Here is a 23,034-nt window from a genome sequence, read left to right as displayed (position 1 = left end):
CAGAGGGGGCCCAATGGCCCTAGTAGAGCTCTTTTATTTTCATCAACGGCATTTAAAGAGACCGAGGCACAGTACTCAGAATGGGAAAATGGACTCCTTTCCCTAACTCGGCTGTCAAGAAGGCAGAGAAACTCCACACTACACAAGATATTGTAGTGCAGGGCCCATTCCCTCTGCTGAGAGCAATCCTCAAAGGATCTCCTCCACCAGAAGGGATTGCCCAGAAGGCTACCATAAGAAAGTGCTATGCCTACCTAGAGGGGATCTCACAGCTCTTGCCATTGAGAGAAGGGCCTGCAAAGGTATCCAAATTGCAGCAGCCCATAAACCCTGATAAAGCACTGCTTGGTCAGCCATATAAGCCTTCTCCCATTCCGGTGGCCCCAGAAATGACCACAGACTCGAATAAGCAGGAGTGTGGTTTACGGACACATCCTCCCAGAGGGTGGGGTGCAAGTGGTGTTACAAAGCCGTAGCCTTGGAGATTGGCACAGGCCAAACTATCACTGAGGAAGGTGATGGCAGTGAACAGGTAGGGGAATTACACGCTCTCATGCTAGCAGCAGAGCATGGGGCAGAAACCATTTACACTGATTCCTACTCCACATTCAAAGGCGCCACCGAGTGCATCTGCCAGTGGGAGGTGAATCAGTGGAAGGTTTCAAACGTAGAAGTTTAGAGGGCTGCTGACTGGCAGAGGCTATTGGAGATAAGCTGATCCAGACCCCTCAAAGTGGGCTGGGTGAAAGGGCACTCCAAACAGCAAACCCCGGCTGCAACCTGGAATGATCAGGTAGACTACCTGGCAAAAATAAACATGGTCAATAATGAAAAGGATGACTGGTGGAGATTAGCTGAATGGCTATACATTAAAAGAGGTCATTCAGGAAAGGCAGACCTCTACTACGAATGTAGATCCAGAAGATGGCTAATTTCTATAACCACCTGTGAGGCAATCATTTCAGCCTGTCCACAGTGCAAAATCAGACTGAAAGCCAATCACCTGAACTTAGCCCCAGCTCAGCACATTAGAAAGGACAAGAGTCTCTGGAGCACATGGCAAATTGACTATGTGGATCCATTCAAATCCTCACATGGGAAGAGATACATACTGGTGGGGGTGGAGGTGGTCTCAGGATTAGTCATGGCTACTGCCACCAGTGCTGCCACAGGCGCTCAAACCATTGAGGCCCTGAGGCAGTGGTTCAGTTTCTTGCCAATGCTAGAGTACATTCAGAGTGATAATGGATCCCATTTCACAGCGTCATCCGTACAAGACTGGGCTAAGGGTGAGGGGGTTAAATGGGTATTCCATACTCCCTACTATCCCCAAGGTAATGGCATGGTAGAGAGGACAAATGCCCTAATCAAGAAGCATGTCATCATATCAAAGGGTAACTGGGATGAACGCCTACCGCACGCAGCCTTCATTGTAAATAACAGGTGGGGCAACTACGGCAGCCCAAAGGTCAAAGCATTTTGTCCTGATGAACCAGTGGGAAGCATTAATCATCTGCCAGATAAACCCAAACACCCTCAACACTCATTACATAAGTTACAGGTGGGACAGCTGATGATGGTAACTTTGCCCTCAATTGGAGTTGTGCCCATGACCCTATCGAAACCAAATGGGTTATACACATGGGAAGCAACCGATGTAAATGGGAGAACTCATCGCATAAGCGTGCGGAGGATTTTCCCAGACTTCTGAAATTCCTTCCACGTATAACAGGTTTTCCTTGCCTTGCAAATGTTTAATAAAGTTATTTGTTATCAGGAGGGTGGGTATATAGGGATTGATCTGTCTTAACCTGGTTTAGAATATAGTTATGCATATATATTATGTACACTGTTTGTATACTTTAAGATTCAAAGGGTTATATGTATAATAGTTGTGTATAATATGTGTATAATATGTGTATAATAATAATCTTATTTCTCGATTTCTGGCCTATGAGCCAGGGGATGGGGTATGTGGTGGAGGGTTACAAAGCCCTCTTGCAAAGCCCTCATTTATACAGAATTGTGGCTCGAAGGACCATCAATCGAGGAGTTAACACCTTGCTCTCATTTGCCTGCATGACTACAGCCACTGTCCCAACAGCCATTTCTAGCTGTGGGAAGATTTCTCCTCCAGAGGGGCATAAGCTGTAAACATGAGACATTGTTTTGGGAAAGGGACCTTGGGTCTGAGACACTGTGAGTACCCTATGCACACCTGCTGTGGGCTGACCCTTACCAGCCCCTGAGGTGGTGCCACAGGTTGTTTTGGTAAGAAAATAACCTATCTGTGCCTCACACCTAATTTTGAGCCAACCCAGACAAACTCCACTCCATGACAATACCCCACGGAATGTAGTGACTGACTCAATGTATGTGGCTGGGGTGGTGCACAGAATAGAGGACTCCTCTATCAGAGGGGTCAAGAATCAACACTTACACCAACTATTATGCTCACTATGTGCAGCTATAGTCCAGAGAACAGCCCCATACTGCATCATTCACATCCGCAGCCATAAGTGGGAGATAGGCCTGGGGGAAGGAAATGCTAGGGCTGACCGATTAGTGGCACTAGCCACACAGCCTGCCCCGCTCGATCAATTTTCTCTATCCAGAGAAGCCCATGCCACTTTGCACCGGAATGCAAAAGGGCTGAAGCGCAAATTTCACAGTTCTACTGATGATGCCAAGGGAATAATATGCTCGTGCCCGGTCTGCAGTCACACAGGGCTGGGATTAGGCTCAGGAGTGAACCCAAGAGGACTTAAGGCTTTGAAATTATGACCAATGGACATTACTCATGTTCCTTCCTTTGGCAGGCTGCAACACCTCCATGGTACCGTTGACAGGTGTAGCAAACACATGTTGGCAATGCCACTCTCAGGAGAGAGCCATTCATGCTATCAAGCACCTATCAGGATGTTTGGCAGCAATGGGTGTGCCAGAAAGCATTAGGGCAGATAACAGCCCTGCATACACAGCGAGAAGTGATGGCGGTGTATGCAGAAATGGGGCATTAACCATGCCACTGGGATACCTCACTCCCCCACGAGTCAGACTGTTATTGAACGCTCTCACCAAGTGATACAGACGTATCTTGCAATATTCCAGGACATAACTGACCCAGCTGAGAGTGCCAATAAGGCTCTTTTTGTTATTAATCACCTGTACACTTTTGGCAGTGATTCAGAGCCACCTGTGGAGGTACATTCAGGTTTAGTGCAAAAAGGAACATGCCCAACAGAAATGAGGGTTATGTATAAAGATCCAAAACCAGGAGTACGGAAAGGTCCAGCCTCAGTAATTTACATGGGACGCGGATATATGTGCATCTCTGCCCCAACAGGTCCCCTGTAGGATCCTTCGTGCTGGACCAAGGCCACACCTAGGTGCAAGGGTAGCATCAACCCCACCTCAAATCAACCGGAGCATTAGGGTCAGGAACAATAAGGACTCTGACCAGGGTGAAGGCCCAAGAAGATTGAGGCCTTTGTCCCCACAGCTCTGGCAGTAGCTTCTGCTACCATGGTAGCTGAGATGGAACTCGAGGGTCTCAGGCTCTGCCTTTCCAAGGCCTCAGGGTCAGGGCTTGGCCTTTCTGCTTCACAAACCAAGCCCACGGTTTGCTGCCCTGCACTTTGCCTTTGTTTGCCAGCAGCCATGGCCCCAGTGAGCCGCTCTAACGAGGCCCTGGGAGGCTTTGTCAGTAACAACCCTCAGTGAGGCCAATCAATGCTTCAAAGTAGTTTAGGTTTTGCTTCTGACTTCTTGAGCAGTGTCTTCCATTTCCTCTCAGGACCTGAGGCTCCTGTCACGAGCCCCAGGTGCCCTCAGCAGCTGTTTGTGTCTCTGTAATTCTCTCCAAGCTGTCAAAGTGCACCTAACAAAGTTCATTTTGCTCTGTCACAGCTTAAATATTTGATTGCTTTTCAGTCTAGAGCAGAGGTGAGAATTCAACAATGACACCAGCCCAGGAGATCTCCTCAGGAGGTCTGCACTGGCAGGAGAAGCTGTCCCTTGAGGGCTGACACTGAATGGACAACTTCACTGCCCACCCTCCTAACCTCCCCGTGCCTCTCACTGCCCCCCTGGGGCTAACATCACTGCTCCTTGCATCAGACTTCTGCACTGCTCTCTGCAGCTGGAGCTCACAGCTCCATGGCACAGCTGCCCCCTGCTCTCCTTACACAAATGGCTGCACACAGCCACAGAGGAATTGTTGCTGTTGGGAAGCAAAGCAAAGGCTGAGAAAGTTCCCTCAGCAATGCAAGCCCCATGGAGCCATCTGCTCAGCACAGGCTGTCTCTCAGCAGGTTGCCACTCCACAAGCATGTGGCAAACCCACCAAGTCCTGACATGGTTATGAGTCAGCAGCCAGTCAGGATCTCTGGGCAGTGAGAAGCAGATGCAGAGGTTGGATCAGAGCAGCCCTTCAGCAGGAACCAATGAGCAGCTCCCAAGGAGATGAAGCAGGATGTGAATTCCATTATTAATTATAAAATATTATTTATGAACACAAATATACTTCTTAGCTAATTTCAGGTCTGTTGTGCTGGATTGTGCAAATGGATTACAGAAAGTGCACAGTGCTCAGGCAGCACCAACCAATGGCAATTCAGCAGAACAGCAAAATGCAAAGCAGTGAACTGTGAAGAGATTTAGTCTACAACTACCTGAAGGGTGGTTGTGGCCAGGAGGAGGTTGCTCTCTTCTCTCAGGTGGCCAGCTCCAGAACAAGGGGACACAGCCTCAGGCTGCGCCAGGGGAAATTTCGGCTCGAGGTGAGGAGAAAGTTCTTCCCTGAGAGAGTCATTGGGCACTGGAATGGGCTGCCTGGGGAGGTGGTGGAGTCGTCGTCCCTGGGGCAGTTCAAGGCAAGGTTGGATGTGGCACTTGGTGCCATGGTCTAGCCTTGGGCACTGTGGTAAAGGGTTGGACTTGATGATCTGTGAGGTCTCTTCCAACCTTGGTGATACTGTGATACTGTGATACTGTGAGATTCCTGCAGTGCAATATGCTGCTTGCCCTCTAGGGGCACTCGAGAGGCTCCTCCCTGCTCAATCAGGAGGCACAAGCACAGAGCAAGCAGAGAAATTGTTACAAAGAGGCTTTCGCCCTCTAGGGGCACTCGAGAGGCTCCTCCCTGCTCAATCAGGAGGCACAAACACAGAGCAAGCAGAGAAATTGTTACAAAGAGGCTTTCTAGAACATTCCCTCACAGATTAGTCTCTCTGCATTCCCAGGGCTGCACTGCAGTCCAGACAGTGCCAAAGCACCTGGAGGGCTGCTGGAGTTGGTGTGGTAAGCGGCAGAAGCTTGGAGAACCTCCCAGGACTCTGGCAGGGTCTCTGCCCTGCTCTTAGTGCATTCTCAGGGAGGCAGTGTCCTTCCAGGGCTCAGGGCTTGGCATGGAGGTTCACAGGTGTGCAGCAGATGCAGTGTCCTGTGGCATGGCACCAACCTGCTCTCTCTCACAGTGTCAACTGCAGTGAGTTCTGTGCCAGCTGCTCTCCAGCTAGGAGCAGCTAATTGCTTCCAACAGCTGTACCTGCTAGTGGCAGTCTATGGGCACAGACTTACTGCCTGCTGCATTGGCTCTCATGCTGCTCCCTGATAAACTGAGGCATGACAAAGCTTCCGTTGCAGCATCAAAGCTTGGTAGAGCAAGTTTGGAGGGGACCAGGGCCTTGTAAGATCACAAAGTCTCATCCCAGGGGCTGCAACTGTTCCTCCCAGGATATTATAATGTTGTCCTATTCTGCTTTCTAGTACCACAGCTCATAAGGCAGTGCCTGGCTGATGCTGCTCTCTTCTCCTCCCTTCCCTGCTCTCTCCAGGAGGAGCAGCATCCTTGCTCAGCTCATGATGTGTGGGAATGTGGGCAGCTAGGGCCCAGCGGACAGAATATACCGGGCTGTACGGAAAGATAGGGCCCCTCTCCTTATTGTCATAACCAATAATATTCAGCTCATGATGTAAGCAGGTGGAAATGATGTATTAACCCACACTATAACCCAGCGTTGCCCACTAATAAACACCATTTGCTTTCCAGCGCATCAGTGTCTGTGAGCTGATGGTCTGTGCGGCCGAGGGCTGGTCGCTGAGCCGTTCCTGAGCCAGATCGCTGTGCGCCCCTCAGGCGCCACATAGAAGAGGATGTTAGACACCATTGAGAGAGTTTTTGACATCCCAGAGAGGTGATGTGACTCTGTAGAGAAGGCTGTGTGGCACCATGCAGCTGTGAGCTCCAGCTGCAGAGAGCAGTGCAGAAGTCTGATGCAAGGAGCAGAGAGGGAAGACCCAGGTGGGCAGTGAGAGGCATGGGGAGGTTGGGAGGGTGGCAGTGAAGTTGTCTATTCAGTGTCAGCTCTCAAGGGAGAGCTTCTCCTGCCAAGCCAGACCTCCTGAGCAGACAGCCTGCAGCATTCTCACTTGCTGGGTGCTGCTCTCACTCTCCTCTCATCTGAGAGATAATCAAATACTTCCCTTTGACATGAGCACTGAGCTGTGTTTGCTGTGTTTTGACAGCTTGAAGGTAACTGCAGAGAGAAAAACAGCTCCTGAGGACACTTGGGGCTCATTGCATGAACTTGAGGAGCTGCCAGGAGACTGAAGGACCTCTCAAGAAGTCTAAGGCAGAAGAAAATCTCAAAGAACCTTGAAGCTTTGATGGGTCCCACTGAGGGTTGTTCCTGAGAAACCTCCCCAGGGACTTGTTAGAGCAGCTCCTTGGAGGCCATGAGTGCAGGCAGGCAAAGGCAAAGTGCAGGCCAGAAAAGCCTGGGCTTGGTTTGTGAAGCAGAAAGGCCAAGCCCTGACCCTCAGGCCTTGCCAAGGCAGATGCTGAGAGCCTCAAAACAAAGTTTCATCTCCCCAGCCATGGGGACAGAGGCAACTGCCAGAGTCAAGGGGACAAAGAGCTCAATCCTCTTGGGCCTTTCAGACTGGCCAGAGCCCTTGGCCATGCCCACTGCAGCCTGTGCTGTGCTGTCCCATGCCTGCACCTCTTGCCCTTCAGGCTCCCATCTTGCTTCCCCAGCCAGCTCTCACCCTGACAGTTCCACACCTGCCCTCAGGGCACTCCACCCTTGCTGGAGATGCCTTGGCACACAGCCAGGCATGGGCTGCCCACACTCCTGGCTCCCCTCTTGCACCACAGCTTTACCCTTTGAGTGACATATCTGTCCTCAGCCCCAGCCTGAACCTTCCAAGCTGCACTTCCTAAAGGCTTTCTTCTCTGCCCACACCCAAGAAAGCTCCAGCAGCTCACAGAAGCATTGAGGCAGGAGCAGAGCACTCCCTGAGCCTTCAGCTTCTTATGGAGAGCCTCCAAAGTCCATCCTGGCAGATCTTCTTCCTCCAGACCTCCTCTTTCAAGGCCATGTGGCTGGTCCTGCAGTTCATGGCCCTTGCCCTGTGCCAGAGGCCAAGCAGAGTCAGTCAGGGGTGGAAATGGGTTACAGATGAGAGTTCAGAGCACAGGAAGGAGGTTTGAGGCTGAGGTTAGGGTGAGGTGAGGAATGGGCTCACGTCCTTTTGGGTAGAGCAGAGGCCTGAAGTCAGGGGAGGAGCAGTGGTTAGGCATATAGGGCCTGGGGACACTTTCTGGAGAGAGTGTGAGAGGCTCAAGGTGCATTGGGAGCGGATCAGTTTGTAATGGGACTGGGCCAAGTGAGTATGGGGAAGGTGTTTAGGATCCAGTTTGTGCTGGGAGAGAGGCCAGGCTGTGCTGAGAGGGGTACTGGGAGTGGGCTACAATAGCAATTAGCAGTGGTAGAGAGCCAGCCCTGAACTGAGAAAGGGGAAACCAAAGCAGTTTGTACTGGTGTGTGGCCTGGTCTAGACTTGGAGGTGATCAGGAGATCTGATTTGTACTAGGAAATGTCCCAGAGTGCCCTGGGATGGTGCCAAGGGTGCAGCGAGTACTGGGAAGGAGCACAGTGTGTACTGGGAGAGGTTCAGAGTATCCATGTCCCAATTGGAAGGGATCCAGTGAGTCCCAGGAGCATCAAGGGAATTAAGTTTGTGCTGCATTGTAGCCCAGGCTGTATTGGCCTCATTGCCTCCTTGTCCACCCTCAGGAGCCTGGCAGGGTCTGTGCCATAGTCCTTGTGGTGGAGAGTCCCAGGGGTCACAAAATGGGCTTGAGCATGTCCTGTCCTGTCCAGACATGTTTACCTGTCTGTCTGCATTGCAGCCAGTGACAGGAAAACAGCACAAAAGAAACCCAGACAGCCCAGTCTGGTTTAGTCTGGTCTCATGAGAGGGGTTCCATAAGGCTCACGCCCCTGTCGTGTGCAAGGCATCTGTACCCCCCGTGTTTGGAGGAGAACAGCCTGTGGGGTCTGCCTTTTATGGGTATGTTTGGGTGACTGCCAGAGGTGATTGGGTGATTGTGTGGCCAAGGAGAGCATTAGCCTCGGGCACTGTGCTATAAAAGGGGGTGAACAGGTGAATGAGGAGCTTGCCTGCTCCTTCCTTCCTCGCTCACCTGCCCTTTGCCTCAGCCACCTCAGCCTCCTCAGCCATCTCAGGCACCTCAGCTGTCTCAGCCACCTCAGCCAGCAGCTGATTCCACATCGCAGCCCAGGTGGAATTCACCACAGGACTTCTGTTGAACACTTTCCTGCCTATGCTTTAGGCCACAGACATTAGCACTGAGGACCACTGAGTGTCCTGAATCCTTCATTCAAGCTGCTAAAGGAGTTTGGTTAACCTCACCAGTGGTGAATGAAGCTGCCAGACTCTGGCAAAGACATTTCTAAACCTTTCCAAATCCCATTGGGTAGAGACATTCTGTGAAACAGTTCTGCTAACAGCACCCAAGAACTTATGTGCAGAGTTGTAAATAAGTTTGGGGAATTCTCTTTGTATATCTTAATAAATTATTTAATAACTTTTGAATCAGCCTCATTGCATTCCAGCCCAAACTCAGATCTCAACTGGCCCTTGGCATTGCTCCTGTCCACATCCTACTGCACTGAAAAAAGACAGCTCTGTCCAGAAGCAGCTCCTCTGCACAGCACAGCAGGCCTGAGGACGCTGCCAGGGCATCTGAGGCAGATGAGGGAGGCAGAGAGAGCGTTGAGGTGGCCAGGACAGGGAGGGTGACTGAGAGAGAAACCTTCCCAGCCCTGGCCGTGGTGAGTCTCTGCTGCAGAAGGGATCTGCAGTTCCTGAAGCTGGTGAAGCTGCCACATCACACAACCTCTGGGATCTCTCAGGGTGGCCAGGACCAGGAGGATGCTGAGAGCTCACTGGAGCAGAAGTCACTGCAGTCCCTGACAAGGTGAGTCTGTGAGTTCAGGGCAGTGCAGGTGCAGGTCCTGGAGGCATCTCCTACAGCTGACACAGCCACAAGTGATGAGGTCTGTAAGGAGGACTCCCTGCCCAGAGGCTCTCCTCAGGCCACTCTCTCGGCTCAGCAGTCAAAATGGCTCTTCTTGGTGGGCAGGGTGACATTCAATTTAGTTCTCCACTCTGTAGAAGACACTGAAGCCTCAGGTCCCCTTGGTGCTTCCCTGAGCTGCTCCTGAGTCTCTGCACAGCTCCAGATCAGCCTGGGCAGTGCCTAGCTGCTGGGAGGGCTCTGCAGGGTAGAGCTGAGCACACAGCAGGTTGGATGGGAGCTGTCAGCAGGGAGCAGGGAGAGACCTGGGCACAGAGAAGCAGCTGGTGGCAGGGACAGCTGCAGGCAGCAGAGACATGGGCAGGCAGATGGAGAGGGATCTGCTGCCAAGCAGCCTGGCAAGGGGCATCAGGCATCTCTGGGCCACTCTCTGCCCTGCAGACACTTTTCCCAATGTAACCTTTTGGTCTCCTCTCCTGCCCAGCAGAGGCAGTGCCCTCAAAGCTGTGGGCTCCAGTTCATGAGTCATGGCCTTGGCATCTGCACATGCAGCTGAAGGCTCCTGCAGTGTGCACACAGAAGGGTGACCAAAGCTCTTCAGTTGCAGCGTGTGAGGTGCAGTGTTGGAAAACACGTTCAGTGGAGCGCTATGGGAAGATGACTCTTTGTTCACCAATATGGTTAGATGGTCAAATCCACTTTATTTCTGTGGTACAGTAACTTATATGCATTCTAGCAAGAGGCGTGATCAGCTTAAGATTGGTTACAATCAGAGGGTCCAGAGTTACTTGTAAGGCATCAATAGGTCAGCATACCATAACAATCTGAGGGTCAGCCTCTGGGGCTGGCTAAACTCTGCCCACCTGCAGCTACACTCCACCCCTTGCAGCTGCACGTGGGGTGAAGCTAGCCTGTGCCTGCTATCTAAACTCCCAAGATGGATTCAAGGACATTCCCAGCATGGGTTGCTCATTGTTTATCAATTCTTGTGTGCTCTGCTAACAAGAATTTCTCCAACAGTGCAGGGAGCAGAGCAGGGCAAGGAGAAGGCTTCACACCAAGCCCCTCTGCCTTTGTGCCTTCTCCTCATTGTTTGCAGAGCTCTGCAGTGCTGCTCCCTGAGTCTCCCTCGAGCCACAGGACTCCTGCTGTGTGGGACTGGGGCTGGGCTGTGGTCACTTTGTGCTCTGACACTGACTCTGGAGGTCCTGCCCCGGAGGTGTCTTCATGGCAGCTGAGTGTCCAAGCTGCATTGGAAGCTGTGCTGAAGCCTGCCAGTGGTTGGTGGGGATGGGGCATGAGCTGAGCCCTCCCTCACTCAGCTGAGGCAGAGGCTGTTCTGTGGGCACTGCACCTTTGTGTTCAGAGAGAAGTGTCCCCTAACTTGTCTCTCCTTTTCCTCCTTGGACAGGTCTCCATGGCCAGAGGCAGGCAATGTCCAACAGCAGCTCCATCAGCCACTTCCTCCTCCTGCCATTTGCAGGCACACAGCAGCTGCAGCTCCTGCACTTCTGCCTCTTCCTGGCCACCTACCTGGCTGCCCTCCTGGGCAACAGCCTCATCATCACCACCATCGCCTGGCACCACCACCTGCACACTCCCATGTACTTCTTCCTCCTCAACCTCGCCCTCCTTGACCTGGGCACCATCTCCACCACTGTGCCCAAGTTCATGGCCAATTCCCTGAGGCACTCTAGGGACATCTCCTTTGCAGGCTGTGCTGCTCAGGTCTTCTTTCTTTTGTTCATTTCAGCAGAGTTTTGTCTCCTCACCATCATGGCCTACGACCGCTACGTTGCCATCTGCAGACCCCTGCACTATGGCACCCTCCTGGGCAGCAGAGCTTGTGCCCGCATGGCAGCAGCTGCCTGGGCCTGTGGGGCTCTCTATGCTCTGCTGCACACAGCCAATACATTTTCCCTGCCCCTCTGCCAGGGCAATGCTGTGCACCAGTTCTTCTGTGAGATCCCCCAGATCCTCAAGCTCTCGTGCTCCACAGACTACCTCAGGGAACTTTGGCTCATTGTGGTCAGTGCCTGTTTATACTTTGTCTGTTTTGTGTTCATTGTGATGTCCTATGTGCAGATCTTCAGGGCAGTGCTGAGGACGCCCTCTCAGCAGGGACGCCACAAAGCCTTTGCCACCTGCCTCCCTGTGATGGTTTGGGCTCTTACCCACCCCCCCACACTTTGTATTGCCCCAGCTAACTCAGAAGGGACTCCAGGAATATAAATGAAGCTATTTATTTACAAGCAGCACAATATGCAAGCAGCTATTTACAATATATACAGTTATATACAGAAATATACAAAGGATAAACAATACAGAAGCACAACTCCCCTCCCAGAAACCTGAGTCCCCAGGAGGGGCTCTCAAACCACTCCAACACCTTCCCCGGCCCCTCTCAACCTTACCCCAGTTCACAGGAAGAATAGAGGTGCAGTCAAGAGGTTAAGAAGGAAGGTTAGTGGCCGTGGGGTTAAGGAGATGTGGCTAGGTCTGAAGACAAAGGCAGAAAGAAAAACAAAATGGAGAATATTATCAAATGTTTTCCTTCTTCTTCCCAGAACTCTCAGCGGGACTGTGAGCGAAGAGACACAACCATGTTTACCTTTTCACTGCCCATTATCTAGTTCTTTTACCAAAACATTCCAGCTTGCTTCAAACTAGCACACTCCCTCACCTGGCTGTGGTCTCCCTGTTCATCAGGACTGGCATCTTTGCCTACCTGAAGCCCCCCTCCATGTCCTCCCCATCCCTGGATCTGGTGGTGTCAGTTCTGTACTCAGTGGTGCCCCCAGCAGTGAACCCTCTCATCAACAGCCTGAGGAACCAGGGGCTGAAGGCTGCCCTGAGCAAACTGCTCCCTGGATGCTTTCAGAAGCAATAAACTCTTTGTCTCCTGATGCAGGGCAGCTCTGGTGTCACTTAGAGCAGGCCCAGTCTGGCTTCTCCAGCTTTTGCTATTTGTGATGGATATTTACTCTTTGTGGTGTTGCCATCACCTTTCCAATTCCCTCTCTGGTTTGCTTTCCTCACCAAGAGTTTATGCAGGAGGAGCTCTGCTCCTTGATTGGGTAAACAAACAAAAGGAGTTTTCAGGAACGTTTTTCTTCCTGCCATCCTTCCTCCAAGAATTTTCTGAAGCTCCAGGGAGAATTCCTACGTACAGAGTTGGTGGAGAAGAGTCCCAGCACAGCAGCAGTGCCAGGCAGCAGCAATCCCTGGACATCCCTTGCTCCCTCCCAACACAGTCTGGCACCTTGAAGTTCCCGTTGCATCTCCTGGACCCCTCCTAGTGCAATCTGTTCCTCACTCCAATACAAATTGACCCTCTCCCACATCAACTCCATCCATCCCAGTACCAATTCCATACCCTGACCTTTCCCACCGCAGAATGCTCCTATCACAGTACAAACTGATACCCTGATCCTGTCTCACTATAGACTCTCCATCCAAACTGGGTCCCTTTAAGCCCTTCACACACAGACTTGGCCTTGTCCCAGCACAAACTGATTCTCCTGATCCCATCCCAGTACAGTTTGAGACTCATCCCAGAACAACCTGGAAGCCCTGGACAGGGCCCAGTATCAATTTACTCCCTCCCAAGGACAAAGTCCATAAGGTGACCACACTCCCAGTGGAGGCTGCGTCCCTTCCCAGTGAAAACAGCACACCCTGAGCAGCTCCCAGTACAGCTGTGGCCTCCTCCCACAACAATCTAGATCCTATTGCCCTCTCCCAGCATCCTCTCAGTCCCATTCCAGTACAAAATGCACTCCCTGTCCGCCTCCAAAGACTGACTGCATCCATTCAAGTCCAAACTGGACATGCTGTGTGGCCACGGGAGCCCAGCGGAGGGGGGATCGGGGCACTGACAGCTCAATGTCAGTCAGCTGCATGGAGCACAGTGCCCTTTATTGGGGCAGTACAGCAGCTGTATGCTGCTTGGAGAGGTGTGCACAGCCAACTCAGCTTGAGATTGGTGCATGTGGAAAGCACAGATTGGCCCAAGGTTATGTGTGTGCCACAGATAGGTCAATCCATATCAACAGCCTGTAGAGTCTGTCCCCTGCAGCTGGCAGGCTCTGCCATGCAGCTGTGTGTGGTGGGTGCCTCCCACTGCCTGCTTCCAAGATGGACTCAAGGACACTTCGCAGCACAGGTTTGCTTATTGCTTATCAGCTCATGTCCTGTTAGCAAGAAATCCTTCCACAATCTTGTTACCTTCCCAGTACAGTCTGGGCCCTGTCCCAGTCCAAACAGGTCCCTTTAAACCCTCCAAGTAGACCTTGTCCCAGTACAAACTGGATCCCCCCTCCCAGTACAGACTGCTCAAAGCTTATTCTCACTTAATCACTTGGTCCCTTCCCAGTTGTTTTAGAGGGGTTGGAGGGTTAGATATGAGGCAGATTTGAAATGTTTAAAATAATTTAATAATACATTTACAAAGAAAATTTCCCCCAAACTTCTGTCCAGGTAACCCACACAAATCCTTTGCACACAGTTAGTGAAACTATTTTACAGAATGTCTATTTACAGCAGGATTAACCAATTTGATAGAGATTTGGGAAGGTCCTGGCCAGAGAGTCCTGTGGCATAAAGTGCCACTGGCAAAGTCAATGAAACTCCTTAGCTACTCAGATCAAGAGAGTTCAATTACTCACTAATTGGAAGTCTCAGTCTCTGTGGTCCCAAAATATGTGTAGCGAAAGCCACGCAGTTGGTTCCTGTGGAGCTAATAGTTCAATTCAGATTATGGGGCACGCTGAGAAGATTCCACAGGCCTGATTGGGCTGATGTGGCGAGCTGGAGTGGCGGCAGGCTGGAGTGGTGGTGAGCTGGAGCTGCAGCAAGGTGGAGCAGCAGCGGGCTGGAGCGATGGCTGGCCGGGAATGCCCTGATCGATTGCCCACTGGATTGGTGCAGAGTACTGTGGGACAAAGAGTCATATATAGCAGATAAAGGTAGTGGCCCCAGGCAACGAGGAGGCTGGGAGAGGTGAGCGGAGGAGGTAGCAGGAGGCACTTTGTTTACTTGCATCTCCCTATTTATCAGATGTGGGCCAAGATTGATGGTCCTTTGGCCACCAGAATGACCAATCAGGTTGGCAATCAGCCGAACCTTACCATCATAGGCAAAAGGCACTTGCCTGGACTTTCCCAAATATGGGGATCACATGGGCTTACACCAGGGAGACATGATCTGGGTGTGTGGGGGCTTACACAACCTGTTTACAACCAGGGGTTCTGGTAGAAAAACATGTCCAGGCAAGCATAGGCATATGTAAGCCTATTTGGGCCTGTGTGACCCTCCACCACATACCACCCCCTGGCCAATGGGCCATAATCAAGGGACAAAGTATTTTGAGTGCAAATAGTGCACACCCGTATTACCTTAGGCAGGTTGTTTCATGTCATACAAATACAACAGCTATACATGTAACCACTTTGAACATCAGGTTATACAGACTGTACATGAACGATATCTATATAACCAGACTTTGAACAAGGTTGAGGTAGATCAGCTTCTGTGCCCACCCCCGATAACAAGATGACTTTATTGTACATTTCAGACATCTGCAGGGAAAAACAAATTCACTGTAGCATGTGGAGGCAGTCTCAGAAGTCTGGAGTTATCCACTGCGCACTTATGCGGTGAGTTTTCCCATTCACATCTGTGACTTCCCATGTGCATAACCCTCTTGGTGTACATAGGGTCATGGGCACGACTCCGATCGAAGGTAAATGTACTATCACTGGTTGGCTCACCTGTAACTTGGTTAGTGAGTGCTGAGATTTCTGTTTAGGTCCACCTGTCATGTGGTTAGTGTCCCTCACTGACTCAGCAGGACAAAATGCTTTGATGTGGGCACCCAAACAGAGTCCACCTGTAGGAATGCAGGTGTGCAGGCTACTGGATGTGAGGAGTGCTGGAGCCTGGCACTCGAAGTCGAGGGAGACACACACATTGGCTGCATTAGGTGTGAGCAGATTAATAGTCTGCTTAACCTGGTGGCTGAACTCAAGGGAGAGGTGGAACGCCTGAAGGCTGAAAGGAAATGTAAAAGAGAACACCATGCTCTGCAGTCCCCCTTGCCAGAGGGAGATGAACGGAGCAACCAAGGAGAATGGATGCAGGTGCCTGCTAGAAGGGGCAAGGGAAAACCCTTCCAGCCATCTTCACATCCCCAGCTGCCCTTACACAACAGATATAGGGCACTAGAGGTTGAGGATGAGGTGATCCTGGACCAGGCAGAAATATCACTAGCTGAGAGGGCAACTGAGACAAATCAGTTGCCCCCTCACATCAGAACAACTACCCAGAAGAAAAAGAGGAGGTTAATTGTTATTGGTGACTTCCTTCTGCAGGGAACATAGGGCTCCATATGCCGGCCAGACCCCTTCCACAGGGAGCTCTGCTGCCTCCCTGGAGCCCGGGTCAGGGATGGTACCAGGAGGCTGCCTACTGTAGTGCAGCCCTCTGATTACTATCCCTTATTAGTTATACAGGCAGGGAATGATGAGATTAATAACAGAGGGCTAAAAGCTATCAAAAGGGACTTTAAGACACTGGGGAAAGCAGTTGACGGAGCAGGGGCACAGGTAATCTTTTCCTCTATACCCTTAGTTACAGGCTGGAATACAGAGAGGAATAGGAAAGCGTATTTGATGAACAAGTGGCTCAGAGGTTTGTGCCTCCAACATAACTTTGGATTCTTTGATCTTGGGGAACTTCATCTTGCCACAGGTCTGCAAGCAGCAGATGGGATACGACTGACACAGAAGGGGAGAAGGACCCTGGCACATAAGCTGGCTGGGCTTGTTGAGAGGGCTTTAAACGAGAATGGAAGGGGGAGGGGGTTAAACATGACAGCACCAGAGATAAAGATAAATCAAAGGGAATTGAGGATGGTAGGCTAGAGCTAGGGGTAAAAGCAGCAGCCCAGCTGAAGTGCATGTACACTAATGCACGCAGTATGGGTAACAAACAAGAGGAGCTGGAAGCTCTGGTGCTGGAGGAAAACTATGATATTGTCGCCATCACTGAAACGTGGTGGGATGGCTCACATGATTGGTGTACTGTAATCAGTGGCTGCAGACTCTTCAGGAGAGACAGGCAAGGGAGAAAAGGCGGAGGAGTGGCGCTGTATGTTAGGGATGCTCTGGATGTCATGGAGGTAGAAATCAAAGATGATCAAGTTGAGTCATTATGGGTGAGACTTAAGGCGAAGGCCAACAAGACCGGTATTCTGGTTGGAGTCTGTTATAGACCATCTAACCAGGAAGAAGAGGTTGATTTATTACTCTTTAAGCAACTGGAGGCTGCCTCAAGATCACCTGCCCTTGTTCTGGTGGGTGAATTTAACCTACCAGACATCTGCTGGGACTTAAACACTACAGAGAAGAGGCAGTTTAGAAGGTTTCTGCAGTGTGTGGAAGACAACTTCCTATCCCAGCTGTTACGTGAGCCTACCAGGGGGGCAGCCCTGCTTGACCTGCTGCTCACAAATAGAGAGGGGCTGGTAGGGGATGTGGTAGTTGGAGGCTGCCTGGGGTCCAGTGACCATGAAATTATAGAGTGTTCAATACATGGAGAAACCAGGAGAGGCATCAACAGAACCTCCACACTGGACTTCCGAAGGGCAGACTGCAGCCTATTTAAGGAACTAATTCAGAAAGTTCCTTGGGAAAAAGCCCTTGAAAACAAAGGGGTCCAGGCAGGTTGGACCTACTTCAAGAAAGAACTCCTGAAGGCACAGGAGCAGGCAGTGCCACTGAGCCGGAAGATGAGCCGAGGAGGGAGGCAGCAAGACTGGATGGGCAGGGAGCTGCTGAAGGAATTAAAGATAAAAAGAGAGTGTATCACGTTTGGAAAAGAGGGGAGGTGTCCCAGGAGAAGTTCAAGGAAGTTGCTAGGTCTTGTAGAGGAAAAATGAGAGAGGTAAAAGCCCATTTGGAGTTCAGGCTGGCCACGGCTGTGAAGGAAAATAAAAAATGTTTCTTCAAATATATGAATGGCAAGAGAAGGGCCAAGGACAACCTCCAGTCCTTGTTAGATAGAGAGGGGAATAGAGTGACAAAGGATGAGGAAAAGGCAGAGGTGCTTAACACCTTCTTTGCCTCAATCTTCAATAGTGGGACAGGCTGTCTCCAGAACAGCTGGACTCCTGAAGTGGTGGATGGAGGCAGGGACCAGTATAGTCCCCCTCTAATCCATGAGGAAGCAGTAAGGGACCTGCTGCATCATTTGGATCCTCACAAGTCCATGGGACCAGATGGGATCCACACTGGGTGCTGAGAGAGCTGGCAGATGAGCTGGCCAAGCCACTCTCCATCATTTATCAGCAGTCCTGGCTCACTGGAGAGGTCCCTGAAGACTGGAAGCTGGCCAATGTGATTCCCATACACAAGAAGGGTCGTAAGGAGGAGCCAGAAAACTACAGACCTGTGAGCCTGACCTCAGTGCCAGGCAAGGTCATGGAACAGGTCATCTTGAGTGCCATCACAAAGCACCTACAGGATGGCCAAGGGATCAGGTCCAGACAGCATGGGTTTAGGAAGGGCAGGTCCTGCCTCACCAACCTGATCCCCTTTTATGATCAGGTTACACGCCTGGTGAATGTGGGGCAGGCTGTGGATGTAGTCTACTTGGACTTCAGCAAAGCCTTTGACACTGTCTGCCACAAGAAGCTCCTAGCCAAGCTGGCAGCTCATTGTTTGGACAGATTCACTCTGTGCTGGATCAAGAACTGGCTGGATGGCAGAGCCCAGAGAGTGGTGGTGAATGGTGCCACATCCAGTTGGCAGCCAGTCACTTGTGGTGTTCCCCAAGGCTCAGTGCTGGGCCCAGTCCTGTTCAATATCTTTATTGATGACCTGGATGAGGGCATTGAGTCCAGCATCAGTGAGTTTGCAGATACCACCAAGCTAGGAGCAGGTGTTGATCTGTTGGAAGGTAGGAGAGCCCTGCAGAGGGACCTGGACACGCTGGATGGGTGGGCAGAGGCCAATGAGATGAGATTTAACAAGGCCAAGTGCAGGGTTCTGCACTTTGGCCGCAACAACCCCAAGCAGCGCTATAGGCTGGGGATTGAGTGGCTGGAGAGCAGCCAGGAGGAAAGGGAGCTGGGGGTACTGATAGATAGTAGGCTGAAGATGAGCCAGCAGTGTGCCCAGGTGGCTAAGAGAGCCAATGGCATCCAGGCCTGCATCAGGAAGAGTGTGGCCAGTAGGACAAGGGAGGTTATTCTTGCCCTGTACTCAGCACTAGTCAGGCCACACCTTGAGTACTGTGTCCAGTTCTGGGCCCCTCAATTCAAGAAAGATGTTGAGGTGCTGGAGCATGTCCAGAGAAGGGCAGCAAAGCTAATGAGGGGCCTGGAACACAAAGCCTATGAGGAGAGGCTGAGGGAGCTGGGGTTGTGCAGCCTGGAGAAGAGGAGGCTCAGGGGTGATCTTATTACTGTCTACAACTACCTGAAGGGGCATTGTAGCCAGATGGGGGTTGGGCTCTTCTGCCAGGCAAGCAGCAACAGAACAAGGGGACACAGTCTCAAGTTGTGCCAGGGGAAGTATAGGCTGGATATTAGGAGGAAGTTCTTCACAGAGAGAGTGATTTCCCATTGGAATGGGCTGCCCAGGGAGGTGGTGGAGGCACCGTCCCTGGAGGTATCACACAGTATCACAGTATCACAGTATTATTAGGATTGGAAGAGACCTCGCAGATCATCAAGTCCAACCCTTTACCACAGAGCTCAAGGCTAGACCATGGCACTGTAATAGGTAATTGTAATTGTTTAATCAAGAAACATTTTAATAGAGTGTTAAGTATGCCTAGCCGCAAACGGCAGTGTAGATGCAGCTGTTGTAAATCAGGAAATATGCCTAACTGTAGAGGTCATGCTATATATGGTAATGTGCAAAGAATAAACTAGCTAATTGCTAAAAATTTCAAGGACTAAGCTTTAGGTACATCCTTAATTTTGAGATAAGAGAGAACATGCCACATATGGGACTCGGGACATTAACCAGTCATATTTCAAGGACTAAGCTTTAAGTACATCCTTAATTTTGAGAAAACATGACATATATGGGATTCGGGACGTTAACCAGCCAAAGGAAGCCCATATTTGGAGACGGGTTAACCAGAGGACACCTGAGGAGGACTGCTTACTTCATCCTCAGTGACCACCAGAAGGGAAGGAAGACCCTAACCCAAAAGAAAGAACATGCACAGAAAGGATGGATTTATGTAATTTGCAGGGCGGAACAATGCAGACAACATAGTATAAATATAGGCTAATTAAGAAACTTGTCATGACAGTTGGTGGAGCGGTGACTCCCCTGTCATCCAGCGCTGTAACTTTGCTCATATTCTACTTGCCTAATATTATGAATAAATTTGTAATCTGGACACTTTGATTTTGAGTCATTCTCAATTTATAACAGCACCAAGTGCCACATCCAATCTTGCCTTGAACAGCTCCAGGGATGGCGACTCCACCACCTCCCCAGGCAGCCCATTCCAGTGTCCAATGACTCTCTCAGTGAAGAACTTTTTCCTCACCTCGAGCCTAAATTTCCCCTGACCTAGCTTAAGGCTGTGTCCTCTCGTTCTGGCGCTGGCCACCTGAGAGAAGAGAGCAACCTCCTCCTGGCCACAACCACCCCTCAGGTAGTTGTAGACAGCAATAAGGTCACCCCTGAGCCTCCTCCAGGCTAAACAATCCCAGCTCCCTCAGCCTCTCCTCGTAGGGCTTGTGCTCAAGGCCTCTCACCAGCCTCGTCGCCCTTCTCTGGACACGCTCAAGCATTTCGATGTCCCTCCTAAACTGGGAGGCCCAGAACTGAACACAGTACTCAAGGTGTGGTCTAACCAGTGCAGAGTACAGAGGCAGAATGACCTCCCTGCTCCTGCTGACCACAGGTCTTCAAGAAAAGACTGGATGAGGCACTTAGTGCCATGGTCTAGTTGACTGGATAGGGCTGGGTGATAGGTTGTACTGGATGATCTTGAAGGTCTCTTCCAACCTGGTTGATTCTATGATTCTATGATTCTATGATTTTTGGACTGCCATAACTCCCCCACCTGTTGTTCACAGTGAAGACTGCATGGGGCAGGCGTTTATCCCAGTTGCCTTTTGAGATATTGGCATGGTTTTTAATTAGGGCATTTGTCCTCTCCACAATGCCATTAGCCTGGGGGTAATAGGGATTATGGAATACCCATCTAACCCACTCACCCCGAGCCCAGTCTTGCACTGACAATGCGGTGAAGTGGGACTTGTTGTCGCTCTGGATACACTCAGATATCAGCAAAATGCTGAACCACTGCCTCAGAGCTTCGATGGTTTAAGCACCTGTGGCAGTACTGGTGGCTGTAGCCATAACCAAGCCTGAAACAACTTCCACCTCTGTTGGAGTTTAAACCGGTGGAGCGCTATGGGAAGATGACTCTTTGTTCACCAGTATGGTTAGATGGTCAAATCCACTTTATTTCCGTGATACATTGACTTGCATGCATTCTAGCAAGAGACGTGCTCCACCAAGATTGGTTACAGTCAGGGGGTCCAGAATTACTTCTAAGGCATCAATAGGTCAGCATACCATAACAATCTGAGGGTCAGCCTCTGGGGCTGGCTAAACTCTGCCCACCTGCAGCTGCATGTGGGGGAAATCTCCCTGTGCCTGGTATCTAACTCCCAGGATGGATTCAAGGACATTCTCAGCACAGTTGCTTATGTTTATCATTTCTGTGTGTTCTGCTAACAAGAATTCCCCAACACACCCCTACCAGTATATATCTCTTTCCATGTGAGGGCCTGAGCAGACCCACATAGTCAATTTGCCATGTGTTCCATAGCGTCTTGTCTTCTCGAATGTGCTGAGCTGGAGCTAGATTAGGGTGATTGGCTTTGAGCCTAATTCTGCACTGTGAACAGGCTGAGATGATTGCTTCGAAGGCTGCTATAGAAATTGGCCATCCTCTAGACCTACAATCGTAATAGAGGTCTGACTTTCCTGAATGGCCTGTTTTAATACACAGCCATTCAGCTATTCACCACCAGTCATCCTTTTCATCACTAACCATATTTATCTTTGCCAGGTAATCTACCTGCTCATTCCAGGTTGCTGCCGGGGTTTGCCTTTTGGAGTGCCCTTTCACCCAGCCCACTTTGAGGGGTCTGGATCAGCTTATCTCCAACAGCCTCTGCCAGTCAGTAGCCCTCCACACTTCAATGTTTGAAACCTTCCACTGATTAGTTTTCCCACTGTCAAACCCACTCAGTGGCGCCTTTGAACGTGGAGCAGGAATCAATGTAGATGGTTTCTGCTCCATGCTCTGCTGCCAGCATGAGAGCAGGTAGTTCTCCCACCTGTGCGCTACCATCACCCTCCTCAGTGATAGTTTGGCCTGTGCCAATCTCCAAGGCTACTGCTTTATAATGCCATTTAGGTCCTACCCTCTGGGAGGATGCATCTGTAAACCCCACTCCTGCTTTGTCAGAGTCTGTGGTCATTTCAGGAGCTACCTGAATAGGGGAAGGCTTATAAGGCTGGCCTAGCAGTGACTTGTCAGGGTTTATGGGCTGCTGTAATTTGGATACTTTCGTAGGCCCTTCTCTCAACGGCATGAGCTGTGCGATTACCTCCAGATAGGCAAACCATTTTCTTATGGTAGCCTTCTGGGCAATCCCTTCTGGTGGAGGGGATTCTTTGAGGATCGCTCTCAGCAGAGGGAAAGGGCCTTGCACTATGATATCATGGGTAGTGTGGAATTTCTCTGCCTCCTTGACAGCTCGGGTTAGGGAAAGGAGTCCCTTTTCCCACTCAGAGTGCCTCAGCTCAGTCTCTTTGAATGCTGTTGATGAAAAGAAAATGAGCTCTACTAGGACCATTGGGTCCCCTCTGGAATATCCCATAGTATGAGGCATACTCTGAAAAGCCCTGTTCAGCCCTTAAGGCATCCTGTGGGTGCAGAGGCCCCAGTTTCTCATATACCTTCAATTCATCTTTGAGAGCTTTCAGGCTCTCAGTGTGTCGTGGGGTCCAGTCCCAGACTTTCTGCTTTTTAAGCACATCATAGAGAGGACAGGCGATTACGGAGAAGCCTGGGATGTGCTTTCTCCAGTAACCTTAAGTGGAAGCAGCTGTTGCAGCTCCTTCTTGTTATTGGGTGTTTGACCCTTCTCAATGTTTTCTAAAGCATCCCCTGGCACTGACACTGCACCTACCACCCACCAGGATCCAAGGAATTTGACTTCCTGACTTGGGCCCTGACATTTATCTCATGGGATGGTTAGCCCCTGGTTGGTCAATAGTTCCCAGATGGCCCTGGCTACTGACCCTACCTGTTCTTTGTTATTTCCTCCCACTAAGATGTCGTCAATGTAATGACACTGACATCTTCTGGTACCTGGACGGTGCTTAGCAGGGCTGCTAGTGTGTTGTGTGCTATGGTGGTACTGTGTTTGTATCCCTGTGGAAGGCTGTTAAAAGTGTATTGGATACCTTGCCAGGTGAAGGCGAACTGTGCCTTGTCCTCCTCCCTCAGTGGTATCATGAAGAACATGTCCTTCATGTCCATGGTGGCCATCCAGGTGTGGGATGCTGCTTGGATTGCTGTTACTGTGGAGGTTAAACTTGGAACTGCAGCAGTGAGAGGAAGGGTATTGCTGTTAA

The 23,034-nt window shown here is 50.7% G+C and overlaps 2 protein-coding genes across 2 annotated transcripts in view; one reads left to right on the top strand and one right to left on the bottom strand.

Moving 5' to 3' along the window:
- The window catches only part of LOC135174134 (gastrula zinc finger protein XlCGF17.1-like), an 872,006-nt gene that overhangs the window by 707,548 nt on the left and 141,424 nt on the right, over positions 1–23,034 (bottom strand). The window lies entirely within an intron of this gene.
- Positions 10,784–12,239, top strand: LOC135174108 (olfactory receptor 14A16-like). The gene is made up of 2 exons (XM_064141354.1): positions 10,784–11,497; positions 12,024–12,239. Exons 1-2 carry the CDS (start codon positions 10,784–10,786, stop codon positions 12,237–12,239), a joined length of 930 nt encoding a protein of 309 aa, XP_063997424.1.

This window comes from Pogoniulus pusillus, unplaced genomic scaffold, assembly GCF_015220805.1.
Source record: "Pogoniulus pusillus isolate bPogPus1 unplaced genomic scaffold, bPogPus1.pri scaffold_47_arrow_ctg1, whole genome shotgun sequence".
Classification (NCBI taxonomy): Eukaryota; Metazoa; Chordata; class Aves; order Piciformes; family Lybiidae; genus Pogoniulus; species Pogoniulus pusillus.
This window is presented reverse-complemented; position numbering and strand designations above follow the sequence as displayed.